Source organism: Dermacentor variabilis, chromosome 6, assembly GCF_050947875.1.
Source record: "Dermacentor variabilis isolate Ectoservices chromosome 6, ASM5094787v1, whole genome shotgun sequence".
Taxonomy (NCBI): Eukaryota; Metazoa; Arthropoda; class Arachnida; order Ixodida; family Ixodidae; genus Dermacentor; species Dermacentor variabilis.
Genome location: NC_134573.1, coordinates 26,717,953 through 26,740,292, shown reverse-complemented (window position 1 = coordinate 26,740,292; position 22,340 = coordinate 26,717,953). Strand labels below are relative to the sequence as shown.

The window sequence follows — 22,340 nt, the reverse complement described above, 5'->3', positions numbered from 1 at the left end:
CTCGCAACATGTGTCACTTTAATGTTTGATGACACCGCATGTTACTTACCTCAAAATTGAAGTGCTTAGAAAACACAAACTTGGGCAAGTTCGTACATGTATTATGTTCATGGCAGCAACAGCATGACTTAAGAGGAAGCTTTAGCTCAGGGCCAAGTCATGTTTCCCAATTCAAATACGTGTAAAATGCAGAAATGCTTCTATGTGGCAAACCCTGGACCTATTTGAATAAAATTTGTTGCATTTCAGAGAAATTCTAGTAACTATAGAAAGCAGGGCTCTGATTTAGGGCTGCCAATTCTTTAACAAAATTGGTGAAAATCAGTAAGCTAAAAAATTAGAAGCACAATGTTTACAAATCTGTGACTCTGCACCAAAGACAGATAATGTGCACTCTCTTTAAACAGAACCTCAAGGTACCAGGGAAACTGGTTGTGTTTATCAGGAGTTCCATTTACTGAGAGACATTGAAGAGAGCATTGTACGAATACAAAATCAACCAACCATGAGGATGGTGTTCTGTTTAAGCGGCAGTTCCGTTTAAGTGGTTCCCATTCATCAAGATTCCAGTACTATTGCAGTTTTGTAAACTGCATTTGTTAAAGCATCTTGATTGGGCAAACTTCCTATATTAATTTGCAGCTTGTGTAAAACTGCTATGATGCTTATGAGGCTTTTGCTACCTCCTACTCTTAAATTAGTGCAATATCTTAGAGCAGTGTATAATATATCAATTTTCTCTGCATTACATAAATCATAAGGAGCAACTTACAGAATTGTGATATCGCATTTTACTGCTGAATTAAGAGTTGTAAACTTTAGGTTGTTTTTACTGCGTAAGAACTACATTGACACTCCAGGCACATTTCTGCCATCCTCATCTGCATCGCCGTGATGCTCCGTATAAAGTCCAAGGACAATAAAATCATTGCTGTGCGCTGTATGCTGCATGTGCAAGTGGAATCATGCGAGTGTGAGCCGACAATGGTGGCTCAATCTTGCGCGTGCAGGGAGGAAAGCAGGGAAGGAGTGCACCGTCTTCCGCCGGGCGCAAGGTACCGAGAGGAGGGGAGGGAGCGTTCTACTCTGGCGGCAGCTGTGCATGGTGCAGCCGCACGGGTCCCATCTTGAAAGCAATCTGCATTAGTGACAGAGTGCGCCTAGTGCCGATAGTTTCGTGCTGTGCTGTGATGTCGCCGCTTAGTCTGTGCTGAAGCAAGAAAGGCAGCACGAAGGTCAATTCATTCAGTGCTGCTGCAATGCTTTCCCACTGCAGCGTTTTGACGAGTGTGTGCGGTCATCGAGTGAGATGTGTTCATGTTTGCCTGTGTGTGCATAGCACCATGCTTGTTAATTTAGTTAGCAAGCAAGCGTTTACACGTTTATACGGCCGATAAAACTACTATTCTTACTTCGTATAGCTGTCTACTAATTTACTTTACCGTTCAGACAAAACTGCTGACTTTTTTGAAAAGTCTACTTTTGCAATCTTCAATAATTAAATCTTATTTATCGCAACAAAAGGAGAAATTTGACAAGTGAATGTTAAATTTGACTTATGATCCAGCTTTAATCTTTTTTTATTTTGGGCAGATGTGAAACTGTCACAGGTGGAAGCTATAGTGATTCAGTACCTGTTCCGAGAAACCAAGAGCATTGTCAAATACTGTTGGAATACTTGCCACAGTAACATACGCGCAGAAGTTACGTACCCGTAGCTTTCCCTTCACTGCCATGAAAACTTGTCCATGATTGTAGGAGCACCTGCACTAAAGCTTCCCCTTAGACAAGGTTCAAGAAAGAAAAAGAAACGGCAATAAAAATAAGGAAACCAGCCACATCGCTAGGCATTGGTCCTGTCTACCTGGATGTACTTTGTAATGATAGAGATCGCGTGCTGTGGGAACACAGCGTTGTCTATGTCAAGGCACTGACGACGGCTGGGTCTATCACCAAATATAGTGAGTATTGTGAATATAGTGAAAACCAAATATAGCAGATATTTTATTCGTGAACAGAATTATTGGAACGTTCACTATTCCGTTCATATTCTTATAACAGTAAACCACCATGGACATGAAGCTGCAAAAACCGGAAAAGAATTACTAGAAAAACAAAATCACAGAAACAGAAGCCTACTGGCCGAGCATACACCACATGCAGCCTTTACAAGATGCCGCTAGTAATATTCAGTCTAACTTTGCATGCATCGGCAATCACACACGCTGGTGTCTATGGGCAACGGAGATACTGGCACTATGTCAAGACAATTCGTCCTAATGCAATATTTGAAGCCAGTCATAAAAGCATAACCATCTCGAGACATCCAAAATTCTGACAACTTCTGTATCATAATGAATTTCAGACAATTTCACTTTCAAAAGAGAAATTGAACTGCACAAGAGTGCATTTGCCATGCCTTTAGCAGACGCCAAAGAATGATGCTGCATTTATGCCTCACCGTCGTGCAAAACATGAAGCGAGCGTCCTTATCAAGCTGCAATCTCACTGCAACGCTATGGGACTCGCACGCTGGAGCGGTATTGTCTGGAGACCACTTTCGAAGATAGTTACCCTTTCACGAGATTTCGCATCCCTCGGCACCGCGTGCATCCATGTAATGGCCCACAGTGTTTTTGGCAGTATGCCAACACACTATTAGGCTAGTGGGCTCCGCCAATCTCGCCAGCTTCAAACAGTGCCAAGAGCACTGTCGACTGTATACTACGACGCATCCAGTGTCGAGCCTTGCAAAAGTGGAACTATGTCCGAAAGTGATCACTTGAAAATACTGCCCCTGGCTGCTTCTGGGTGCCAGCGTGTGGGCTGGTCATGCCTGGTCAAAAGTGCCAGTCACTTTTCTCAAAGCTGCTACTATTGGTATGCTGTGACCCTGTTGGTGCCCAACAGCTTCCTATATTAAGAAAAAAAGAAAAGGCCTTCGGCTTGCAGCTCACCACTGCTGCATGAGGCCAAACAAAATGGCAGCCAGCAAGCAGGTAAGCAAGTGTGTGTGTGAGGGCTGATTGACAGAAAAAAGGGGGACAGATAAGTGAGAAACAGGGAGGGAGAGAGCGTGGCCTGGTATCACTTGGGTAGATAGCTGCTGCTGGACGAAAAGGGAGTGCAAGCGACACTGTCCCACCGCCTGTTCCCTGTTATTTTTGAAAACGAGGTTTCAAGATATTCGGAGTACAGCACAAATATTTTTCAAGATTAGAGGTGAAGAACACACGGGCTGCAAAAAAAATTTTCGACTACACTGGTATTTCGAGACATCAGAGTTTGAGTAAGCGAGTGTTTACTGTATTTGAGTATTCACAAACCCTTATTATTGAGTCTAACTGTGAAAGAGATATGCAAAAGAGTGAGTGAAGCACTGTCCTGTCTGCTTTTTTCCATTTCTGCTTTTGTGTATGTGTGCTGTTGCGCTTTGAGATCTGTCTAAATTATGAACATCAACCAACTAGCTGGACTTGCCAGTTTGTTGAATTTTTCCTCAATCAGCTACACCAGTTAGCTTTCTAACGTGGCCCAGACAAAAAGCTGCATACAGCAGCTTGAAAGTGTCATACTCCAAAAGACTGCAAGAAGAAAATGAAAGACTGCCGCAACACCTACAGACATGCATTACTCTTGTAGGCTGTAGATAACAATGAATAAGCAAATAAACTGAGAGATTTATACTTGTACAAACATTAAATTCACAATATGCATTAAATTTATGCAAACAAATGGTAAAAATATGAAGAAGAAATTAAGGACTAGAAGTATGCAATACAGCCTGCTGAAGGATAATAAGAAAAGAAAAAGCACACTCAAACAAAACCTACTTGCTTTCTACCACCTTTCCATCTGTTAACGTAATGCATATCTTCTTTTTTGTTCTACTACCTGCTGTGTGACCCTTTGCAACATACCGCAAACAACTAGAGCTATTTCATAGCTGGGCTCACTGTCTGTCAGCCCACTGCTGTAATTAGCAGCGTGTGTAGTGCACCTTGTCAAACTGCCAGCCCAGAGAGCCAGGCGAAAGCAGGTTGTGATGCAGCACAGAGACCTTGTGCAGCTGCTTCTCTGGCACGTAGCTCCGGAGACACTCACGGAGACGTTTCACACGGGATGACGATGCATCACATGCCACTGCACGGCCTGTGAGAGAGAGAAAAGACAAGGGCCATGTTTCACGCGTACACTCTCAGTGACATAGATGCCAAAGAACTTCTGGTGGCGCCAGTGTAGCATGTTGCATATGTTTTAAAGTGAAGCTTCTTTTGCAAATCCTCCTGGACTTCGCTGACCGCAGCTGCTGCTACTGTCATGCTGAAACGCTACTGTCTTGCTGAAACAGGACAGCGCAAGTATACAAGGGCTGCCCTGTGTCCTTTCACTCCGTCGTCATTTTGTTTGAGCTGTTACCATTATGAATGCATATCAACTTGCCCAATTTTCCACTTTAATAATGAATTGATTTTCATTTAGCCCCATCTGTACTTCCCCTGCAGATGTGTTGTTCGCTGGCTGTTTTCCACCTGAGTAATATGCCATGAAAAAAAGAAACTGTGCCAAAATATCCTCACTGCAACAAGTGATATGCACCTTCAAGCACATAATTCCCTTAACAAAGCTGAGCTTTCTATGCCTTCTTTCCTGTGGTGTGGTGCATCCGCTCGGTTGGCTTCTAGTTAATTAAGGAGGGCAGGTCCCACGGAGATACTGCAACAGTTAACGTGCCGATCCCGGAGATTGTGCGATAAAAAGTGAGCTGTTCTTGGAGACGATGTTAATTTGTGGTTGCGTGGATGAGGTGAGTTTTATGGCGGGGGTTTACGCATCTATCTGATTTGCTGGGCAGGCAAGCAACTGCTATGCTGCAAAATGTGTCGCAGAAGCTAAGCAGTTTGTTAGCATTTAATTAACCACTTCACAAAAGCTTCGCCTCACACAGACTCCAAGATGTGCACTGGATATGCAAATCTAACAGACTGCTGAAGTGCACAATGGGTGGCTGCTTTTTCAGTTTCAGTGCAAGCTTGTGCTTTTCACTGTTTTCTAAAGCGCCTCTGAGGCAATGTGGCATAAATGTCACTCGATCGGTCTGACAATGCATATAGAATACAAATCTGATCGGCGCTGAAAAACACATGGCTATAGCAATGCGTGTAACAAATTTTGAAGCAGCGGAGACTATTCCGGCAGTGTTGCAGCATTGTAAAAGAGGTCGGGGAGTGCCTCCACATCATCTGAAAGCACCCCTGCGAACATCATCTGCATGCCACCATGCACTTTGGATGCACCACGGCGACACTCTGCCTGCACCTCGCCGAATTCAAAGGCCACAGTACAGAAGCCCACTTTCCCGCAACCAGATCAATGTTAAAAGGCGTCGGCAGACAAGGACAACAAGCTCTTGAGCCAACACATTTCACTCTCAGATTGTGCATGGAAAAAAAAAAATTGTGAAGCATGTCAGAGCGGGATCTGTAGTTGAATAAACGCTTGGCATGTTTATTTCTCGTTCACCTAGATGCGCAAGTGATATATCTGTCATGATTCATCTTAAGCAGGTTGTTTAATATCTGCAAAACAGAGACTCAACTGGTGGCTAGAACGGTGTAAGTTACAGGCTGGCATGAGAAACAGAAATTCCAGGTCGAATAAGTGTGACAAAGAAACAGTAAAATCTCAATAATTCAAAGGCCGCCAGACCACGAAAATTCTTCAAATTAAGAAGATTTTTGAATTAACTGAAATGAAGAAGAAAAAGAACAGAAAATCAATAACTTGCCACAAAAGGAAATCACCTTTATCTTCCATGTCCGAGAAAGATTCCTTGAAGTAATCACTGATACAGGATTGCTTGGCACAGTAGTTTGCTGCCCGGAGTGCCATTTTCCCCAGCTGACTCACAACACGTAGCATATCAAAATAGCCACTGCTGCACTCAACAAAGCTGCGGGTTCAAGAAATTGATAACCGGTGCTAAAGCGTGCGTGCGGCTGGGTTTGTTATCGTCACTGTCACCGCTGACTGGCACACTGTTGGTGATTTTATCTTCCACGTCAGCATATGTTGTTTGAACATCTGCTTCTACATTTGAATATTCTGCGATGCCTAGTCTGCTGCCGTCTTCTTTGCTGGAGTCAGTGATCTGGGCACACATCGAGTCTCCCTCATCTAGGCATCATCTAAGCGTAATTCTGGTCCTCCCCACAGTGTTTACCAAATCCAGCATGTTCAAAGCATCGCCTTATGGTATTTGCCTTGAGCTTTTCCCAGGCATACACAATCAGGCAAATCGCACCGAGGAGACCTATCGAGTACTGCTTGCCATTGTTGTAGCAGAGCAGAATCCGCTTCAATGGGTCATGGCGGTAAATCTTCGTCTGCAGTGTCACTCCCTAGTCCATCGGCTGAGATATGGCTGTTGTGTTTGCAGGGAGAAAGACACTCTTGATGGCTTCCAGGTTTGTGATGTCACCGTAGGCTGGGCCGTTATCGATAACAAAAAGAGCTTTCCGCCCTCTGGCAGCAAACTTCTGGTCGAGGAGCCAGATGTACTCCTCTACTATCACTGCCATCATCCAGGCCTTCTTATTATGTTTGTAGATGACGGCATCCCTCGGAGGAATATGTACGTCCTTGAAGCATCGGGGATTCTCCACTCTGCTGATCACAAGGAATGGAAGCTTGCTGCTTCTAGACATGCTCATGTAGAACAGGAAGGTAATTCTGTCCTTGGGCTACTTCCTCCCCGGGACAGCCGTCTCCCTGGCAGCAAATGTTTTAGTAGGAAGCATCTTATAAAATAAGGCTGCTTCATCTAGATTGTACACGGTCATCACCTCCGTGCTCCTGAAGCAGTGGAGTCAATGTATCCTTCTGCCAGCCATCAACAACATTTGCGTACGTGCTGCCGCTTTCTTTACACAAAGTCAGGTAGGTCAGGTTGTGTCATCATTTAAAATGGGCAAAACAACCGTTGCTACACTTGAATTCTTCGTGGCTTAAGTGTAGTGCCAGCTCATCAGCCCTTTCCCATAGGATAGTGCTGTTCACGGGCAGATGAGCAGCATTTGCATTTTTTAGCCACTACATCAAAGTGGCTTCAACGTCTGGGTAGGTTAGGAAGCAGATCCTTGATAGCTTTGACAAAAGCATCATCCCGTATGCCCAAATAACCTTTGCCTTGTTTTTCAAAATGGTTGCAAATATCAACAAGGGTACTTTGTGCTTCTTGGCGAGTTGCGCCATCGTGCATGTGAACGTTTATGCATCCTCAATGACGCACACCTTCTCCTGCAGCGTCAGTGTTTTGTACTTCGGCAGATGAGCCGAGCATGAGCAGCGCACACGGCCAAGATTTCACACGCAGTAGACAGCTGTGCACACGCCACTGACTAGCACTGCGGATAAGCAATGATGATGCAGGTGCACAGGCAACAAAGCATAGAGGAATGCCAAGAATGCGATGCAGCCCTACACGTGGAAAATAGGAAACGGGAAGTGCAATGTTGAGGGCGGTGCTGTCTATTGGTTTGCTAGGGTTTGCGGAGGCTGGGCCCAGTGCGCCGGCTTTGCCGACAGCTTCCCATTGCCGGGAGGCTGTCGCATGTTGCTGCCGGCCGGAAACTACAAATTATACGAATAGAGCCGCGCTGGCTATTTAAGTTATCCGGTAGAACTTACACTGAAAATGACTGGACTGCTCAAATTTTTTGTTTTAACCAAATTATGAATTATCTAGGTTTTCCTATAGGTTCACTGTTGCTTCATAGTTCTGCTCACACTAGCTTGCTACCAAAAATGACATTGGCAAAGCGCAACGAGAGTGATGACAAGATGGAAACCGTTGCTGCTCCCAGTCGGCAAGCCATATTCGAGTGTAGGGTGAAAAGTGTGAATGGAAGCAGGTGATTCTTTTTTTTTTCATGCCTACAATATCCAAAATGCAATGCATACAGATCATGTCCAAAAGAACTAAGTGGCAGAATGTGTGGTGCCTAGAAACCTGGGGTGCCGTCATGTACAAATATTCTTGTATGCTATACAGTGGACTTAGAAGAGCCTTTGTGACTAATGCCTTGGCTGTTGTTTACCAATGTTCATCACTGCTGAAGTGGCTGCAGTGACCCTCAACAGCTCAATGCTTGCAAGCTGTACCCAAACTACCATGCACATACTAATGGATTTGCGCTGGTGCAACAGTGTGGAAGCTACGATGGCTCATCACTTGCAACGTTTGACATTCACTGCCATCCCCATGGCAGTAGTGGTAATGTTTGCCGTGAGAGCAAACAGTGCGCCAGACATTCAGCCTGGCCGCAAGACACAGCCACTACACTCGCAGACAACTTTCTGCGGCAATAAAGTGAAAGCTGGGGAGGCAAGGTCAGGGTGTCTACCAAGCTGACATTTAAAATTCCCTGAGTTTTCCAGGTTTTCTCTGAGCACCTTTGCAAGATTCCCTGAATGAGCCAGAACTTTGTTTTATCTCAAGACAGGCTGACACCATGCTGCCTGATGCTGTCACTCTCTAGTAAGCATGCTGAAAAAAAAAATGACTTAATCCAGTTTGAACACTAAGGAGTAATATCTATTTTATTTAAAAAGAAAACAGAGGGCACAGCGAGAAAAATGGTAAAACCCATTCCAAATTGAGTCGAACATTTTCAAATACGAATGAAAAGGAGACGCATACATAAGTAAATATTTTTGAATAAGAGCTATTTCTATCAACTGATAGCAAGCTCATTGGTATGAGGCCTGAACTTTGTCACAACTAAGATTCTCTCTCAGCAACTGAAAAGTCAACCTCAACTGTCCTGACATACTCTCAGCCTGTACACAACATCTCAGTGTTTGGTTTCACTGCTTTAAAGAGTTTATTTTGGTTTGAATGAGGAACAACACCTGCATCTCGGCATCAGCCAACACGTTTTTTGAGCTCGAGCTCTTTCAAAGAGGCGGCGGCACGCTTCCTTTCCCATTGATTCCTCATTGCGTAGGTAATTTCTGTTCTTGTCCTCCTTCCACCACTCATTCACCCCACGGACCATTTGAAGCATCTCCTCGGTCAGTTGGACAGTCCACATCCGATTTTTCAAACTCCCTAGGGGCCGCGAAAACATTAAAAAAATCGGCCAGTTGGAAAAAATAAATGCATGTCATTTACAGCCCTAAAAGGCTCAAATCGCCACAGGCACATTCAAAAACGCTTTGAAGGCCTGTAGGTACATGTATTTGGCATATCAGTGCTCGTACTGTGACAGGAAATACCGGGTGCACGCGTCGTGCATAATTAAGGAATACATATTGTGTCCCGTGGCAATAGCCCCTTCCCACGCTTGTTATGCTTCACTGCAATACTTTTGCATATGCTGTACCAAGTAAGATTATTGTACAGAGGCGAAGCTGACTTTCGGGAACCGGCATTATGCAATGCACCATGCTTTTCAAGCTTCTAAGCCAATCGCGAGGACAACAAAGGCGGAGTCCAAGCCATTGCTGGCAGCAGCGAATTCTTTCAATAAAGAACACCACCCAGCAGCAAGAAACTTCATAGCAAACATCAAAGCAGCTAGGCCTAGCATTGCCACAGTGGTGGCTACGGCCGCCAGTGGATCTGCGTGCGAGAGTGCCAGTCCAAGGGGCCAGGCAATCAAAATGGCAGCGTGGTGGCTTTGATTAATGCCGTTTCAGACATGCGGTCACAGCAAAACGTCTGTAAAATCGGACAGCGAAGAGTTCTTGTGCCCGAAATTTCAGACGTTCTGACACATTCCGGACGGTCACGAAGCCGTCCAAATTATCGAGAATCCGGAAAGTCGGTCACTGACTATACACTGGCAACTCCTCCAGCCGACAACAGGGCGTCAAAGACGATTCATTACAATTCCTGTCTGTTACTCGAGCCAGCATTACCACGACGTTGGACCCTTTCAATAAGATTACAGCTAATTTTCCCTGATAGAGGCACAAATTCCCCGAGTTTTCCCTGAGTTCTTCCAGGCTACTCAAAATCCCTGAGAATTCGTTTTCCTGGTTGGTAGACACCCTGTACTTTAGCAAAAACATAATGTTTCAGCTTTGAAAATTCTCTGGGAAACACTGCTCATTCTATCAAAATTTACGATTTCCTTACTGGGTTTTCTCATTAATGTTCATACACAATGAATCGTTTTCGGGGTGCATGATGTTTAATTCATGCAGGACGTTTTCTGTTTAATGTTGTTTAATATATTAGGACCATTTTTTGGATGACCAATTAGCCTTTAGTTATGCGTGATTTCAGCAAAAGGAAGCTGGACGCTGTACCCAGCATGCTCTAAGGTTATCAGCCATAGTGCACCAGTCACTGCGAAAGTAATAAATTTTAATCTTCATTGTGAGGCTGTAGGCTCTAGCTACATCATGCCCAAATGCATGATGCGGCTTCAGTCACTGCTTCCGTTCGGCGGTATTCGAGAGATTTGTACTTTCTGATGAACACCTCGGGACAGCCACGCTTCACAGCTACTTGCGACGATTCACAAACCATACTCAGCGAAAAATGCGACCGTGCACTATCCACACTATCCCTGTTGTGACGCCAAAGCATACATTTTTTTAACATGTTTTTTTCCCTAAAATTTCTTTAGTACCACTTTTTCTTTTTCCCAGGGTTGAAATAAGGCTCTCAGATGTATTTTCAGTGTGACAGCAAATAAATAGGAGCTAAAAAGCGACTAAAAAAGACTAAAAAGCGGTCATCCCGCTCGCATTATAGTGTGGTATCGGCTATACAGTCGCAGACTGATTTTTCGGACTCCAAAAATTCGGACATGCTCGATTATTCGGCCTGCTTCGCAGCACCGCCATTCTCCCCATAGACCATAATGTATAACAACTGCCGAAAGTTCAGACACCTTGCAATCTCTCGTCTGATTTTTCGGACACTCCTTGAACCAACTCGATCAAGAGCACCATGCACCGACTCTGACCGGTGCATAATTCAACTTGCTGAACGTCATTTTTGTTTTGAACGGAGCCTCTTTGCTGCCCCACGAAGTGGTGCTACTACAAATCCCCGCTCATAATCATCGTTTCTGCCTGGTTCATAGCTACAGCAGTTCCGGTCTCAGCTTAGTAAGCCATGTCAAGACAATCCAGCAGTTGATTTGTTTCTTTCTTCGTGCACGATGCTGCAAGTAGGCCACGTTTTTCTTTTGTACGACTGGTGTCGGCGTGATGTAGTGGTGATGTTTGCTTTGTGTGCTGTGTCGAGGTTGCGCTGATGCAACGCGGCATACGGAAACATCGCGTCGAGTGTCTAATGGCGCCGACAGTGCCCGCACAGACTGCACTGGGGAATGCCGGCAAGCGGGTGCCGGGAGGTCTAGGATTTGTCGCTTACCGATGTGCTCCCTACTGACGCCGAAAATGTTCTGCTGAGACTTGCGCAGTGGTTGCATTGCGATTCTAGACAACGCCTCATTTGACAGTTTCACAGGTACTGATACTGCTGTACTGACATGCGCAGAACTCGACGACGGCGAGATCATTCGTCAGGTTTCTGCTGCGCCGCCAGACATGACTCCGAGTCGGAAGATGACCCATCATGTGCTACGCTGCCGTCGCATGCGGAGCATGTACAAGCAGTGACTGTGCTTTCAGCCACCTATAGTGACCGTACGACCCTCTCCGAGATTCATGCTTATCTGATTGCGCGTAAACGAAACAGCATGCAACGACGCATTCAAGCCTACTGCCGAGCCCGAATAAGTGCATGGAAATAAAGGATTTCGTTTTTCTTCTTCTTAATTTGCTTTTTCGGACACCTGTTTATTCGGACATTTCTGCAGTCCCCGTGAGGTCCGAATAAACGGTTGGTGACTGTACTGCATCGGACAAGGGGGCGCCACCATCGAGGGGTAAGAGCGTGCAAGGAGAAATGAGTGCGAAGTGGGGGGAGGGCGGGCTGCCTCAACGTTGTCCTTGCAGGAGGCCCTGAAGATGATTCAGTCCCTCTAGGGCTTCCCGAGAGACCTTCCGTTGCACTATGTGAAGCACCTGGATGCCTTGGAGAAAGATGTTGGCAAGCTTTGTATAAAGCAAACAAGGCTGAAAGACGTGGGGTTTTCTCGTGCAAGCCGGTGAGAAGTAGCCAGTGTGCAAGTCGACATTTCTTCTGGATTTCTCAAGCTGACAGGCTGCCGCGGCAACCTCCTTGCATTTTTTTTTAAATGCCTGTTTTGGGGCCAACCAAGCGATGCATCGGCAGAGCTCGCATGTCGCTTGCCACCCATCACCCCTTGTGCAGATGTTATCGCGGTGCCATTGTGTAGTGCCGACAACCCGAGCATGTTACTCGCGACCAGAGCATGTAGGAAGCACTGTGAAACAGTTAAATGAGTGAACACAATCAGCAGCCGGATGGAGGAAGGTGTTAGAGAAATGGGCTGGTTTCCCCACCATTGTAGTTTTCTCATTACAATTAGATTTTGACTTCTCACGCAACCCGGTTATAACAATTATTGGTTATAACAACGGAATTTTCGTGGCACTTGAACACTGTTAAAAGTGGGTGCACCAAACTTCAGTATAACGAAATTCTCAATATAATGAAGTATTCAACTTTTTTACAACTTCTCATCCATAGAATGCCATGTATTCAGAACCTTAATATAACAAAGTGTGTTTATGCGTGATTTCAACATAACGGAATTTCTCTACTGCTGCGAAGGAATAGCGAGGTAATAAAAGGGAACTTCTGCAGAAGCAGAAGATCAAATGGTTGAATTACAAGCAGCTGCTTTCAAATGCACCTCTCAAATCTTGTGCCATGTGACGAAGTGCAACTGCTGAAGCAAAGCAGCATCATGTTCCGTATTAAGTCGAAGTGCGATAAAATCCTAAGTATCACACGCCGTGTGTTGCATGCTTGATGAGTGCAGTCTTGTCTTTCTGCGCGAGTTTTTTTGCATCGGAAAGGGGGAGGGGGAGGCAGGTTGGCATGTGCTTCTTTCTTTAGTACAGCCGTGGGTGCGCACGGCTGTCAGTGGGGCTGAGAGCATATGCAGCTCGCATGCTCTGTTTGACAGGTGATCTGCCACGTTGGAAAAAAGCGGGCACGCTGAAATGATGTGGCATCATGTGTGCTGGCTTCTCAGTGTTAGGTACTGAAGGTAGCATAATCTCATGTTCTGGAGACACGTTGAAGCGAAAGGCAGATAAAGCATTCACTCCTTGCTGCTAGCGCTGTTCATGATAGGGTCGTCCCACTGCAGGTGACACTATCAGCTGCAGGGGAAGAGTGGATGCGAAAGCATGGCTGGCTTTTCTTTGTACTGCCGATGTGAAGATACCATTGGCATGAAATGAAACTGTATCCTTTGTCGTCAACTCTCAAATTCAACAAAATGAATTTTTTTTCTCATCCAAGTTTGGTTTTTCTGATGGCCCAAACATTTGGAAAATTTTACAGCCCCTTCCAAGTTAGAAAAATTTATGGGTGACTGCAGTTATTTGCATAAAAGGTCGACTTTCAATATAAGAAAATTTTGGTATAACAAACTGAACTGCTTATTTTACTGAGGTCGTTGAATCAAGGCTTCACTACACTTTGCTATAACCATTACTTTGGTATGTCCATTTTGGCATGTACTGAACTTTGGATCTCTATGGGGATCTCAAGGGTAATTACATTTACATCATGATATCCATTATTTTGTTACATCCTGTTATATTATAACGAGGTTCAACTGTATTTTCACTGTCTTACTCTTCTGCATTTGGGCAAATGTGAAACTGTCGCACATGGAAGCCGCTCTGAATCAGTAAAGCTGTAATCACATGGATGCATATTTCGAGCGATGGAAACAGGCGACAGGTTTTGCCATCACAGAGGGCAATCTGTCTATGTCGCTTGTCATGCCGCTGGTTTCTGGCCAGTCAGAAAATTTCGCTTGTCGCCCGAAAGTCTTCGCAGCGACTTCCGCCAGAACAGCGAGACTCTGCAACAATATGGCAGCCACCAGTCCACCCACTTTGATTTTATTTCACTCTTGCAACTTGCTCTGTGCGGTGACAGCAAAAAATAAATGGTAAAATCAGCGATCGTTTTGTCTCATCTCAAGATGAGGCAAAAGTATTGGCAATGTCTTGTCGTTATTACTGTGGTGAATTGCTTGTTCCGACATTGTTAGGCCTTGGACGCTACCTTGAGCCAAAAAAATGTATTAGCTTTGTTGCCCACATGATGCCATGGCATTTCACACTGGCAGCCTGGCATTTATTACAGTTTGGTTAGAACAATGGCCTTGAGGTACATTTGTAATTCCTTTACATGCACAGAAATGTACTTACTTAGACTCCAGTTAAAGCTTGTTAATTCGGAATATTGGATCATTTGGACTTGTCATCTGGTTCCAGCAGGCGTATGCATTATTTAATGAAATCAAAATCTTGTTCCTTCGGACATATTTGGTCAAACATTGGTTAATTCGAACAACTCTCGGAGCTCGGCGAGTGCCGCAATGAACAAAAATGGCGTTAGCCTCAGCACGAAGTGGCGGAGTCTGCATCGCGATAGTCACCAGTGGAAACTGCATGTGGATGACAGCAGTGCCAGAACGCTTCGTGCCTATTCGTGCATTTAAAGCCTTTATTCTTGCATTTACCACTGCACAAAACACTGCATTGTTTGGATGCCTTCATAACTGCGCAGTCACCATACATGTTTGTGTTGACAGCCCCCAAAGTTTCGTCTACAGCAATTGTGGCAAAGAGTAGTTTAGTTTCGACTTGGTGCACACATCAGCCACGTACCTTCAGAACTGCAAGGTCCATGACTGCGTCGACAGCGGCCGCAGTCTCCTTTGCAGCGGTTGTGGCAAACAGTAGTTATGCTTTGATTTAGTACGTGCATGAGCCGCCTGCTTTCAAAAACTGCGCAGTCCACTGTCCATGGGGCTTCAAGTTTGTCGACAGCCACCCGTGCCACACCACTCCTTTGCACAGCAGAGCATCGAGTCCATCAGGTGGCTGGCATTGTGAGGTGCTCGCAATGCCCCCAATGTCTGCAAATTTTCTTCTCGTATTTCCGTTGTTTCGCAATGACTAGACGGTCGGGTAGCCAAAGTGAACTGCCACAACAGTGGCAAGCCTGGGGCCTGCAGCCACCTGTCAAGTTCTACAGTTTCCTGGGTAAATGGCATGAAAAGGAACGCAGGCAGGCATAGATAACCGCCGTCCGTAGAATAAAGTTGGAATGTGAAAGTTTGCCATTTCCCTTAATGCTTGCTATTATATTCATGGTAATGCTGGCGCTTAGCCTGGTAGCTCAGTCACGACAGTTTGCTTGTGACGACGAGAATATAGCTGTAGCTCAACTTCGCCATGCTTTGAGTGATGCACTGTGCTGATTTGCGCGTGCGAAGCACATTGCGCTTTCTTATTTGTCTGACAGCGTGCATTTGTTTGGTAACATTTCTGTAGTAGCAAGCTGCAAGAAATTGAGCACTTTAGCACAGGCATATGATAAGGTAGTTCATTTGGAAAGGAATACAGACTGTACTGTGTGATTTCTCCGCAAGTTGTGTTGCGGGAGGAATGCAAAGATGGAATGAATTGCTCTGGTTTTCGGTTGTTCATTACCGGCACCTTGAAACAACTTTGACGATACAGTCGAACCCACTTATAACGACACCGGTTTTAATATATTGGTTATAATAATGAGAAGCTGCTGCACCGTCAACTTTTGTATGTTTTGCATAGTGAAGTAAACCATTTACTACAATGCCCCGATGCCACATTATTGGTTACAACGATGTACTCTGGGTGCTCGGTGTCCGAGCTGAAAGGTAGCGAATGCGAAATCCTTGAAAAGAAAAAAAGAAAAAGAAAAATTCGAGCCGCAGCATGATGGCCCACTGTTCGAATGGCCGCCGCACGCTCATTTTCCAGCCTTCTCCGCGTGCCTCTCTCCTCTCGCCCTTCCACCACCCCCGAACACGAATGGGCTGTGCTCATATCTCTACGCCGCACCAGCCTTCGAAACACGAATGAACCACGCCAACTGTGCTGCTCGCATCTTGCTTGCTGGCTCTTAATTCAGCGCAGTTCTGCAAACAGCCTTGTGTTCGTCTTTTGCGTTGAAATCGATCCTGGCCACGTGGTTTCTCAGCCTCTTTTGACTCGTCGCCGAAACAGAAGATGACTGACCTGGCTGCTGATAATCAGCAATGCACGACGTTGCCGGTGAAAAGAAAGCACACAGCTATAGATTTGGAAACTAAGCACTAAGTGCTTCTAACTGATGAGGTGGTCGTCGCGAACGTGCTTGCATCGGATAGCGACGGCGATGGCGGCAGTGATGGCGCGGTAGGGCAGGCTGCCTCAAGGTTTTCCTCACAGGAGGCCCGGCAGATGATTCAGTCCCTCCGGGGCTTCATTTCCACCAGGAACCTTCCGCTGCACTACGTGGAGCACCTGGATACCTTGGAGAAGGATGTTGGCAAGGCTGACGGACATGGGGTTTTCTCATGCAATGCAGTGCGACATACGTGGCAAGACCCTTGTGGCGATCTCGCCGCAGCGTTTCTTTTGGATTTCTTACGCTGACAGGCTGCCGTGGCAACCTCCTCGCATATTTTAAAAGGCCCCTTTGGGCGCACCAAAGCGCTGCCTCGGCAGCGCTCGCACATCGCTTGCCACCCGTGACCCCTCTTAGCAGTTATAGCAGTGTCATTATTTAACGCTGACAGCCGAGGCTTGTTAGACGTGATCGGAGCGCCCAGGAAGCAGTTAAACGAGGGAGTGCAATCAGCAGCCGGATGGAGGAAGGTGGTTGGGAGGGGCACCAGCCTTCCCGCCATTATAGTTTGCTAAGATCAGCTCTGCGATCTCCCTATTATGATTTTTTCATGCAACCCGGTTTTAACAATTATTGGTTATAACAATGGAACTTTCGTGGCATTTCAATATTGTTATAAGTGGGTTTGACTGTATTGTACAAACATATTGAATCGTTAGGGTTGGCCCTCCTGATCTTCAAGTGATGCATTTAAAAGCTTCACATAAATTGTGTAATTTATTATAAGGTTTTAAACATGTGCATCGCTAATGAATGCAGAGGCACTGCTCCCCTGAGTTTTCAGCCGCCCCTGACCAAGTGAGGCGTGGTGACCATATGACATCAGCAGGGTGAGCTGTCCGAATGGCTGCCCAGGATGCATCATCGATAATTTTCCAAGCTTATGGCAAACAAATGTTTATCATAATAGCCTGAATCTTAGTTAATTCGTTTCTATAAAAAGGAAAGTAACAGAAAGAGAATGCACAAAAACAACTTAACACTACACTCAAGCACTTCCGGCACACAGCAAGTGTTGTCTGCTTGTGTTACAACATGCTCCCTGCTGAGGCAAGTTGTACAGTCTGTGTTGGTCTCGACCCGTCTTTTCGTGAGCACCATAGTTTGCCCTTGCTTTGTGGGCTGCATAAGTAGCGATCGGCGACTTGTCAAGCTGCGATATTGGGCCCTATAACGTAAAACTATTCCAATATGTTTCTATTCCAATCTCCTGACATCAAATTTGCATAACCACCAACGCAAGCACCGGGCGGTCACCCGCAGGGTTGTCTGAACAGACCAATCAAACGCTCTCCTCGTTCGTAGGAGGTCACTTTTGTTTGCTTGAAAACCGAATAATATTGCCTACACTGAGCGGCTTGTCGTATCTAATTGGCTGACAAGAGGCGAGGAGAACGCTCAAGTGGAGAGGGATTCGATGGGGCCGAACCACTGCACTGAAAGTCGATAACCAGATGAAGAGGGTGGTGCCGGCGTCTACAATTGGTCGGCTTTCCCTTACTTAGCTTGTGGTGGCTGGTCGAAAATCGCGGCGGCATGCAACGGAAGCTCAAGAATGACGCTAAAACGGACCCTCAGCAAAGAATAGTTGGCAGAATGAGGGGGTAAATGTGCCGAAAGGGCTCGAAAACGTTACACGGCAACGCAAGAAGTTTTATTATACGCAAATACACCCATGTGCTCCGGCAGGTGCGAGTAGCTAGAGCCTGAGCGATCGGCGGCAGCCATCTTTTATTCCTTTCGGAACCGGGCAGCCTGCGGCTATTCCGAAGAAAATTCAGTTTTGTTCGGCATATTAATGCATCTTTATCGCGTACACGTCACTTTGACGCGCTGAGTTTTTGCGGTTTTGTGACGTCGCGTGACAGGTAGGTGAAGTGGGTGCAGCTCGAAAACTTTTTACCAATAGCCGTGGGCTAATGGCGAAAAGGGGTCGAATCAGAAATAACTCTTTTTCTTTTTTCTTTCAAAACATGCATAATCAGTGTGTACACATCATATCAGATGGGGAGGTATCGCGGTTTTCGTGACGTCGCGTGACAGACAGGTGAAGTGGGGGTGGTCGAAAAAAGTGTTTGACCAATCGTGGAGGGCTGATAGCAGAATTGGAATAGAAAAGTTTGGAATAGTTTTACGTTATAGTGCCCATTGTGTCCCTCTGCAAGGGAAACCTGCGAGTGGAGTGGCTGCAGCGTTGGTTGTTGCTATCAGATCGACGCCAGGATTTGCATGTTTGCCGCTGTCACTTCACGCCGAAGGACTGTTACTACAATACTGTTTCATTGCTGGAGAGGCAAAGCAGAAGAGTGGGTCTAAAAATTAATCTGCAGAAAACTAAAGTATTGTTTAACAGGCTCAGAAGAGAACAGCAATTTACAATAGGCAGCGAGGCACTGGAAGTGGTAAGGGAATACATCTACTTAGGGCACGTAGTGACGGCGGATCCGGATCATGAGACGGAAATAATCAGAAGAATAAGAATGGAATGGGGTGCGTTTGGCAGGCATTCCCAGTTCATGAACAGCAGGTTGCCATTATCTCTCAAGAGAAAAGTGTGTAACAGCTGTGTCTTACCAGTACTCAAGTATGGGGCAGAAATGTAGAGGCTTACGAAAAGGGTTCTATTAAATTGAGGACGACGCAACGAGCTATGGAAATAAGAATGATGGGTGTAACGTTAATGGATAAGAAAAGAGCAGATTGGGTGAGGGAACAAACGCGAGTTAATGACATCAAGTTGAAATCAAGAAAGAGAAATGGGCATGGGCAGGACATGTAATGAGGAGGGAAGATAACCGATGGTCATTAAGGGTTATGGACTGGATTCCAAGGGAAGGGAAGCGTAGCAGGGGGCGGCAGAAAGTTAAGTGGGCGGATGAGATTAAGAAGTTTGCAGGGACGACATGGCCACAATTAGTACATGACCGGGGTTGTTAGAGAAGTATGGGAGAGGCCTTTGCCCTGCAGTGGGCGTAACCAGGCTGATGATGATGATGACTGTTTCATGTCTCCGGTATTCTGGTAAGTGTAAGCGCAAGCAGACTGGGCTTAGGCGTCTTATGGACAGAGGGGAGGCACTAACGTGAACGGCCTGCATGGTGCAGCCAACTGGTGGCACAGAGCTCAACCGAACACAGAAGTAATATAGCAGTAACTAAGTGCATTCTACTTTGCTGCCGCTGTAAATTTTTGGCAGGAGCGTAATCGTAAACACGTTGTTTCTCTAAATATTTAAACTGTTTTACACTTAGTTACAGCAATATTAGCTCTTTGGCTGGTTAAGCTCTGCGCCTCCAGGTGGCTACACCGCCGATTAGGCCGCTCACGTACATCTACGCTAAAGCTCCTTCATCACAGCAATAGTAGTATGGAGGGGCTTTAGCTTACGACTCCACCCATCCTTCAAAACACTCAGCTTGCCTGTGGTCACTGGAATACTGGGCACGCTCAGCACTGCAACAGAATGCTTGGAGCGCAAGCTGATTTGTTAGCTCTCGCCTGGGATCGACTGCCAGGTAGCTGGCGGAGAGGTTGGAGAGCCTTCGTGTGCTGGCTCCAAGACAACCGGAAGTAGACGGCATGACGTCCCATCATGGCACAGAGCCAGTGAAGGCGGAGCTTAGCCTCAATCACTTCGTGAACGAGTTCAGGAGAAGAAGCATGGCTATGGAGGAGGGTAACCTGCAATTGTCCACAGCTCTCATAATATGGAACGCTTTAGACAAATTGTGGTGTGAATGTTTTACTGTAGCTGTACTCTACACGTCTACGAAATTTGTCCGAACCATTTCAGGGACCCTTTAATAATGGTGCAAGACGGGCATTTTTGATTGTGATCAAGCCCAACCCAGATGCAATTTTTCTATTGCAGTCAAGAATGGTTGCTTCTGCACGGTCTAACATTCAGGATCAAGTTGGTAGAGCTCACTCAGCATGACGATGCAAATGACAGTCTAGTTTCTCGATGTACTGGATTTGGATTGTGCAATTTTATCTGGATCAGGCTCAATCGTGATCCAAAATGCTTGAGTGACGGCGGTATAAATTTGACATGAATTTCAGGGCAACAGGAAAGTCACAGTCAATGTGTCACATTGACGCAACGGTAAAAGCCTCTTTCTTGGCACAATGAGACCTTGTTAATACGAATACCATATTAAAAAAACTTTTCAGATTAATGACCTTTTCAGAAATTTGTGACTGCTTGCAGTTTCGATATAAAAATATTTCAGTAATACAAACTTCAGAATACCAAACCTGTCAGAATAATGATCATTATTAAATTTCTGTGTCATGCTAACAACACCTCAGTACTACAATTTAATATTCCTAAATCTGGGGATTCTTCAATTTCCGTGTATCCTTCACAACAGCTGGACCAGTAGGCTAGCAGACAAGGCACATAAAGCAGATGCCACTGCGCATAAGTTCTGAAAACCTGAGACAGTGCTGAAGAGAAAAAACATGGGAGGGTGCAAGGAAACTTTTTTTTTCTATTGCAAAAGCGACGATGCATCAGGTTTTACGAGCACATGCTCCGTCCAAACAAGTGTCCCCTAGCAATGGAGGTACATCTCGTCCTTTCTACACACCCCTCTCCTTTTATTCTGGCTTCTTTCTGCAGCTGTACCAACTATGCACATGGGGAAACATCACATCCGTGCCCCTGGTGTTGATGCCACACCGTCACACTTTTCGGACAGTGTCGTTTTGGAATAGTTCAGGCACCTGCCTCAAGCGAGACAGCTGCAGTGTCCACGACAAGAAATGTGAAAATAAATAAATAAATAATGGAAGAAAAAAAAAACACTGCGCTTTGGAGGCAACATGAAGCTTCCGCTTGGTCAGTGGTTTTCTTTGTGTCAGCATCTGTTTTGCACACACCACTATATGATGCTTTGGTGGTGTGTGGCAGTGGAATCTATGGAAAACAGCAACAGTGCGGGCCCAGAGCTAACAGCAGTGTTTTCAGGGATAGCTCACATGATGACAACTGATGGGTTGATGGGTAGAATGGTTAATTTTTGGGCCTTCACTATAACAACCTTTCAGAACTATGAACAATTTGCTGCTGTACCATGAAGTTCTTTATATTGAGATTTCAGTTTACTTTGAGGCAGTTTTCCAAGGGAAGTTTCAACCTTGTTTAGTCTTTGCCTTTACCTCTTTTTTCATTTTTGTTTTTACATGCAGTGATATCACATCACATCAGACCACCTGCGTGGTTGGGAATTCTATTATCGCCTCGATAGCGACTGCACTTTTGTCCGCCGTTGTTGCAGGAGTAGTAGCTTCGTTTGGACTCGCTGTGTGCTTCGGTCGTGTGCTTTCAGAACCGCAAGGTAGCTGTCCACGATTCCGTTGACAGTGGCTGCGGCAAACAGTACCTTTGTTCTGACTCGGTGCAAAGCTGTTAAGGATACCCTTCTGTATTTCGGAGAAAACTGAAAAGGAAAACTTTCTACGCAATAAATAAAAGATTGCCGCAAAACACAGGCCCACTATTAAACTGAGAACAACATTGGTATTCAGTACAACAGAACATCACTAATTCATTAGTCTCAGAGGGAAAAAAAGGCACTTGACTCTATTCAACAGAAATGTTACTGATAAGAAAATATTCTGAAGACCTTCAGATACGTACTAGAACTGACCTATAATCAGTACTGGCATACTAATTTGGTGTTTCTTTTAATAAGAGTTCGCTGTACTGTAAATCTTGATTTTTATGTACCTATATTATTGATAGCTTGATACATTCTTGTTATGGAATCTTAGGAGACTGCCACGGGTGCACAGCACTACCTTCTTGCGCAAAATTTATGAGCACTACATTTTGTTAAAATTTTGATATTTGATTCCATACTCGAATCGAAATGTACTATCTGGCATTTGCACACCCCATTTGAAACAAATTAGCCTGGTTCTTTCAGAGCCCTTCGGAGGACTCTTTTAGCCGTCCGAGGTGCATTCGCCTTCACTCTGG

General features: G+C 45.4%; 1 protein-coding gene across 4 annotated transcripts in view; it reads right to left on the bottom strand.

Annotated features, from left to right (window-relative positions):
- Positions 1-22,340, bottom strand: part of l(2)10685 (5-methylcytosine rRNA methyltransferase l(2)10685) — a 60,921-nt gene that overhangs the window by 2,511 nt on the left and 36,070 nt on the right. For 3 of the 4 annotated variants that reach the window (XM_075694891.1, XM_075694893.1, XM_075694894.1), the window contains one exon: positions 4,001-4,152. The exons of the other annotated variant lie outside the window; for it this stretch is intronic. In XM_075694891.1, coding sequence (XP_075551006.1) covers positions 4,001-4,152 — 152 coding nt within the window. The remainder of the gene's footprint in view (positions 1-4,000; positions 4,153-22,340) is intronic. 4 annotated transcript variants of the gene reach the window in all.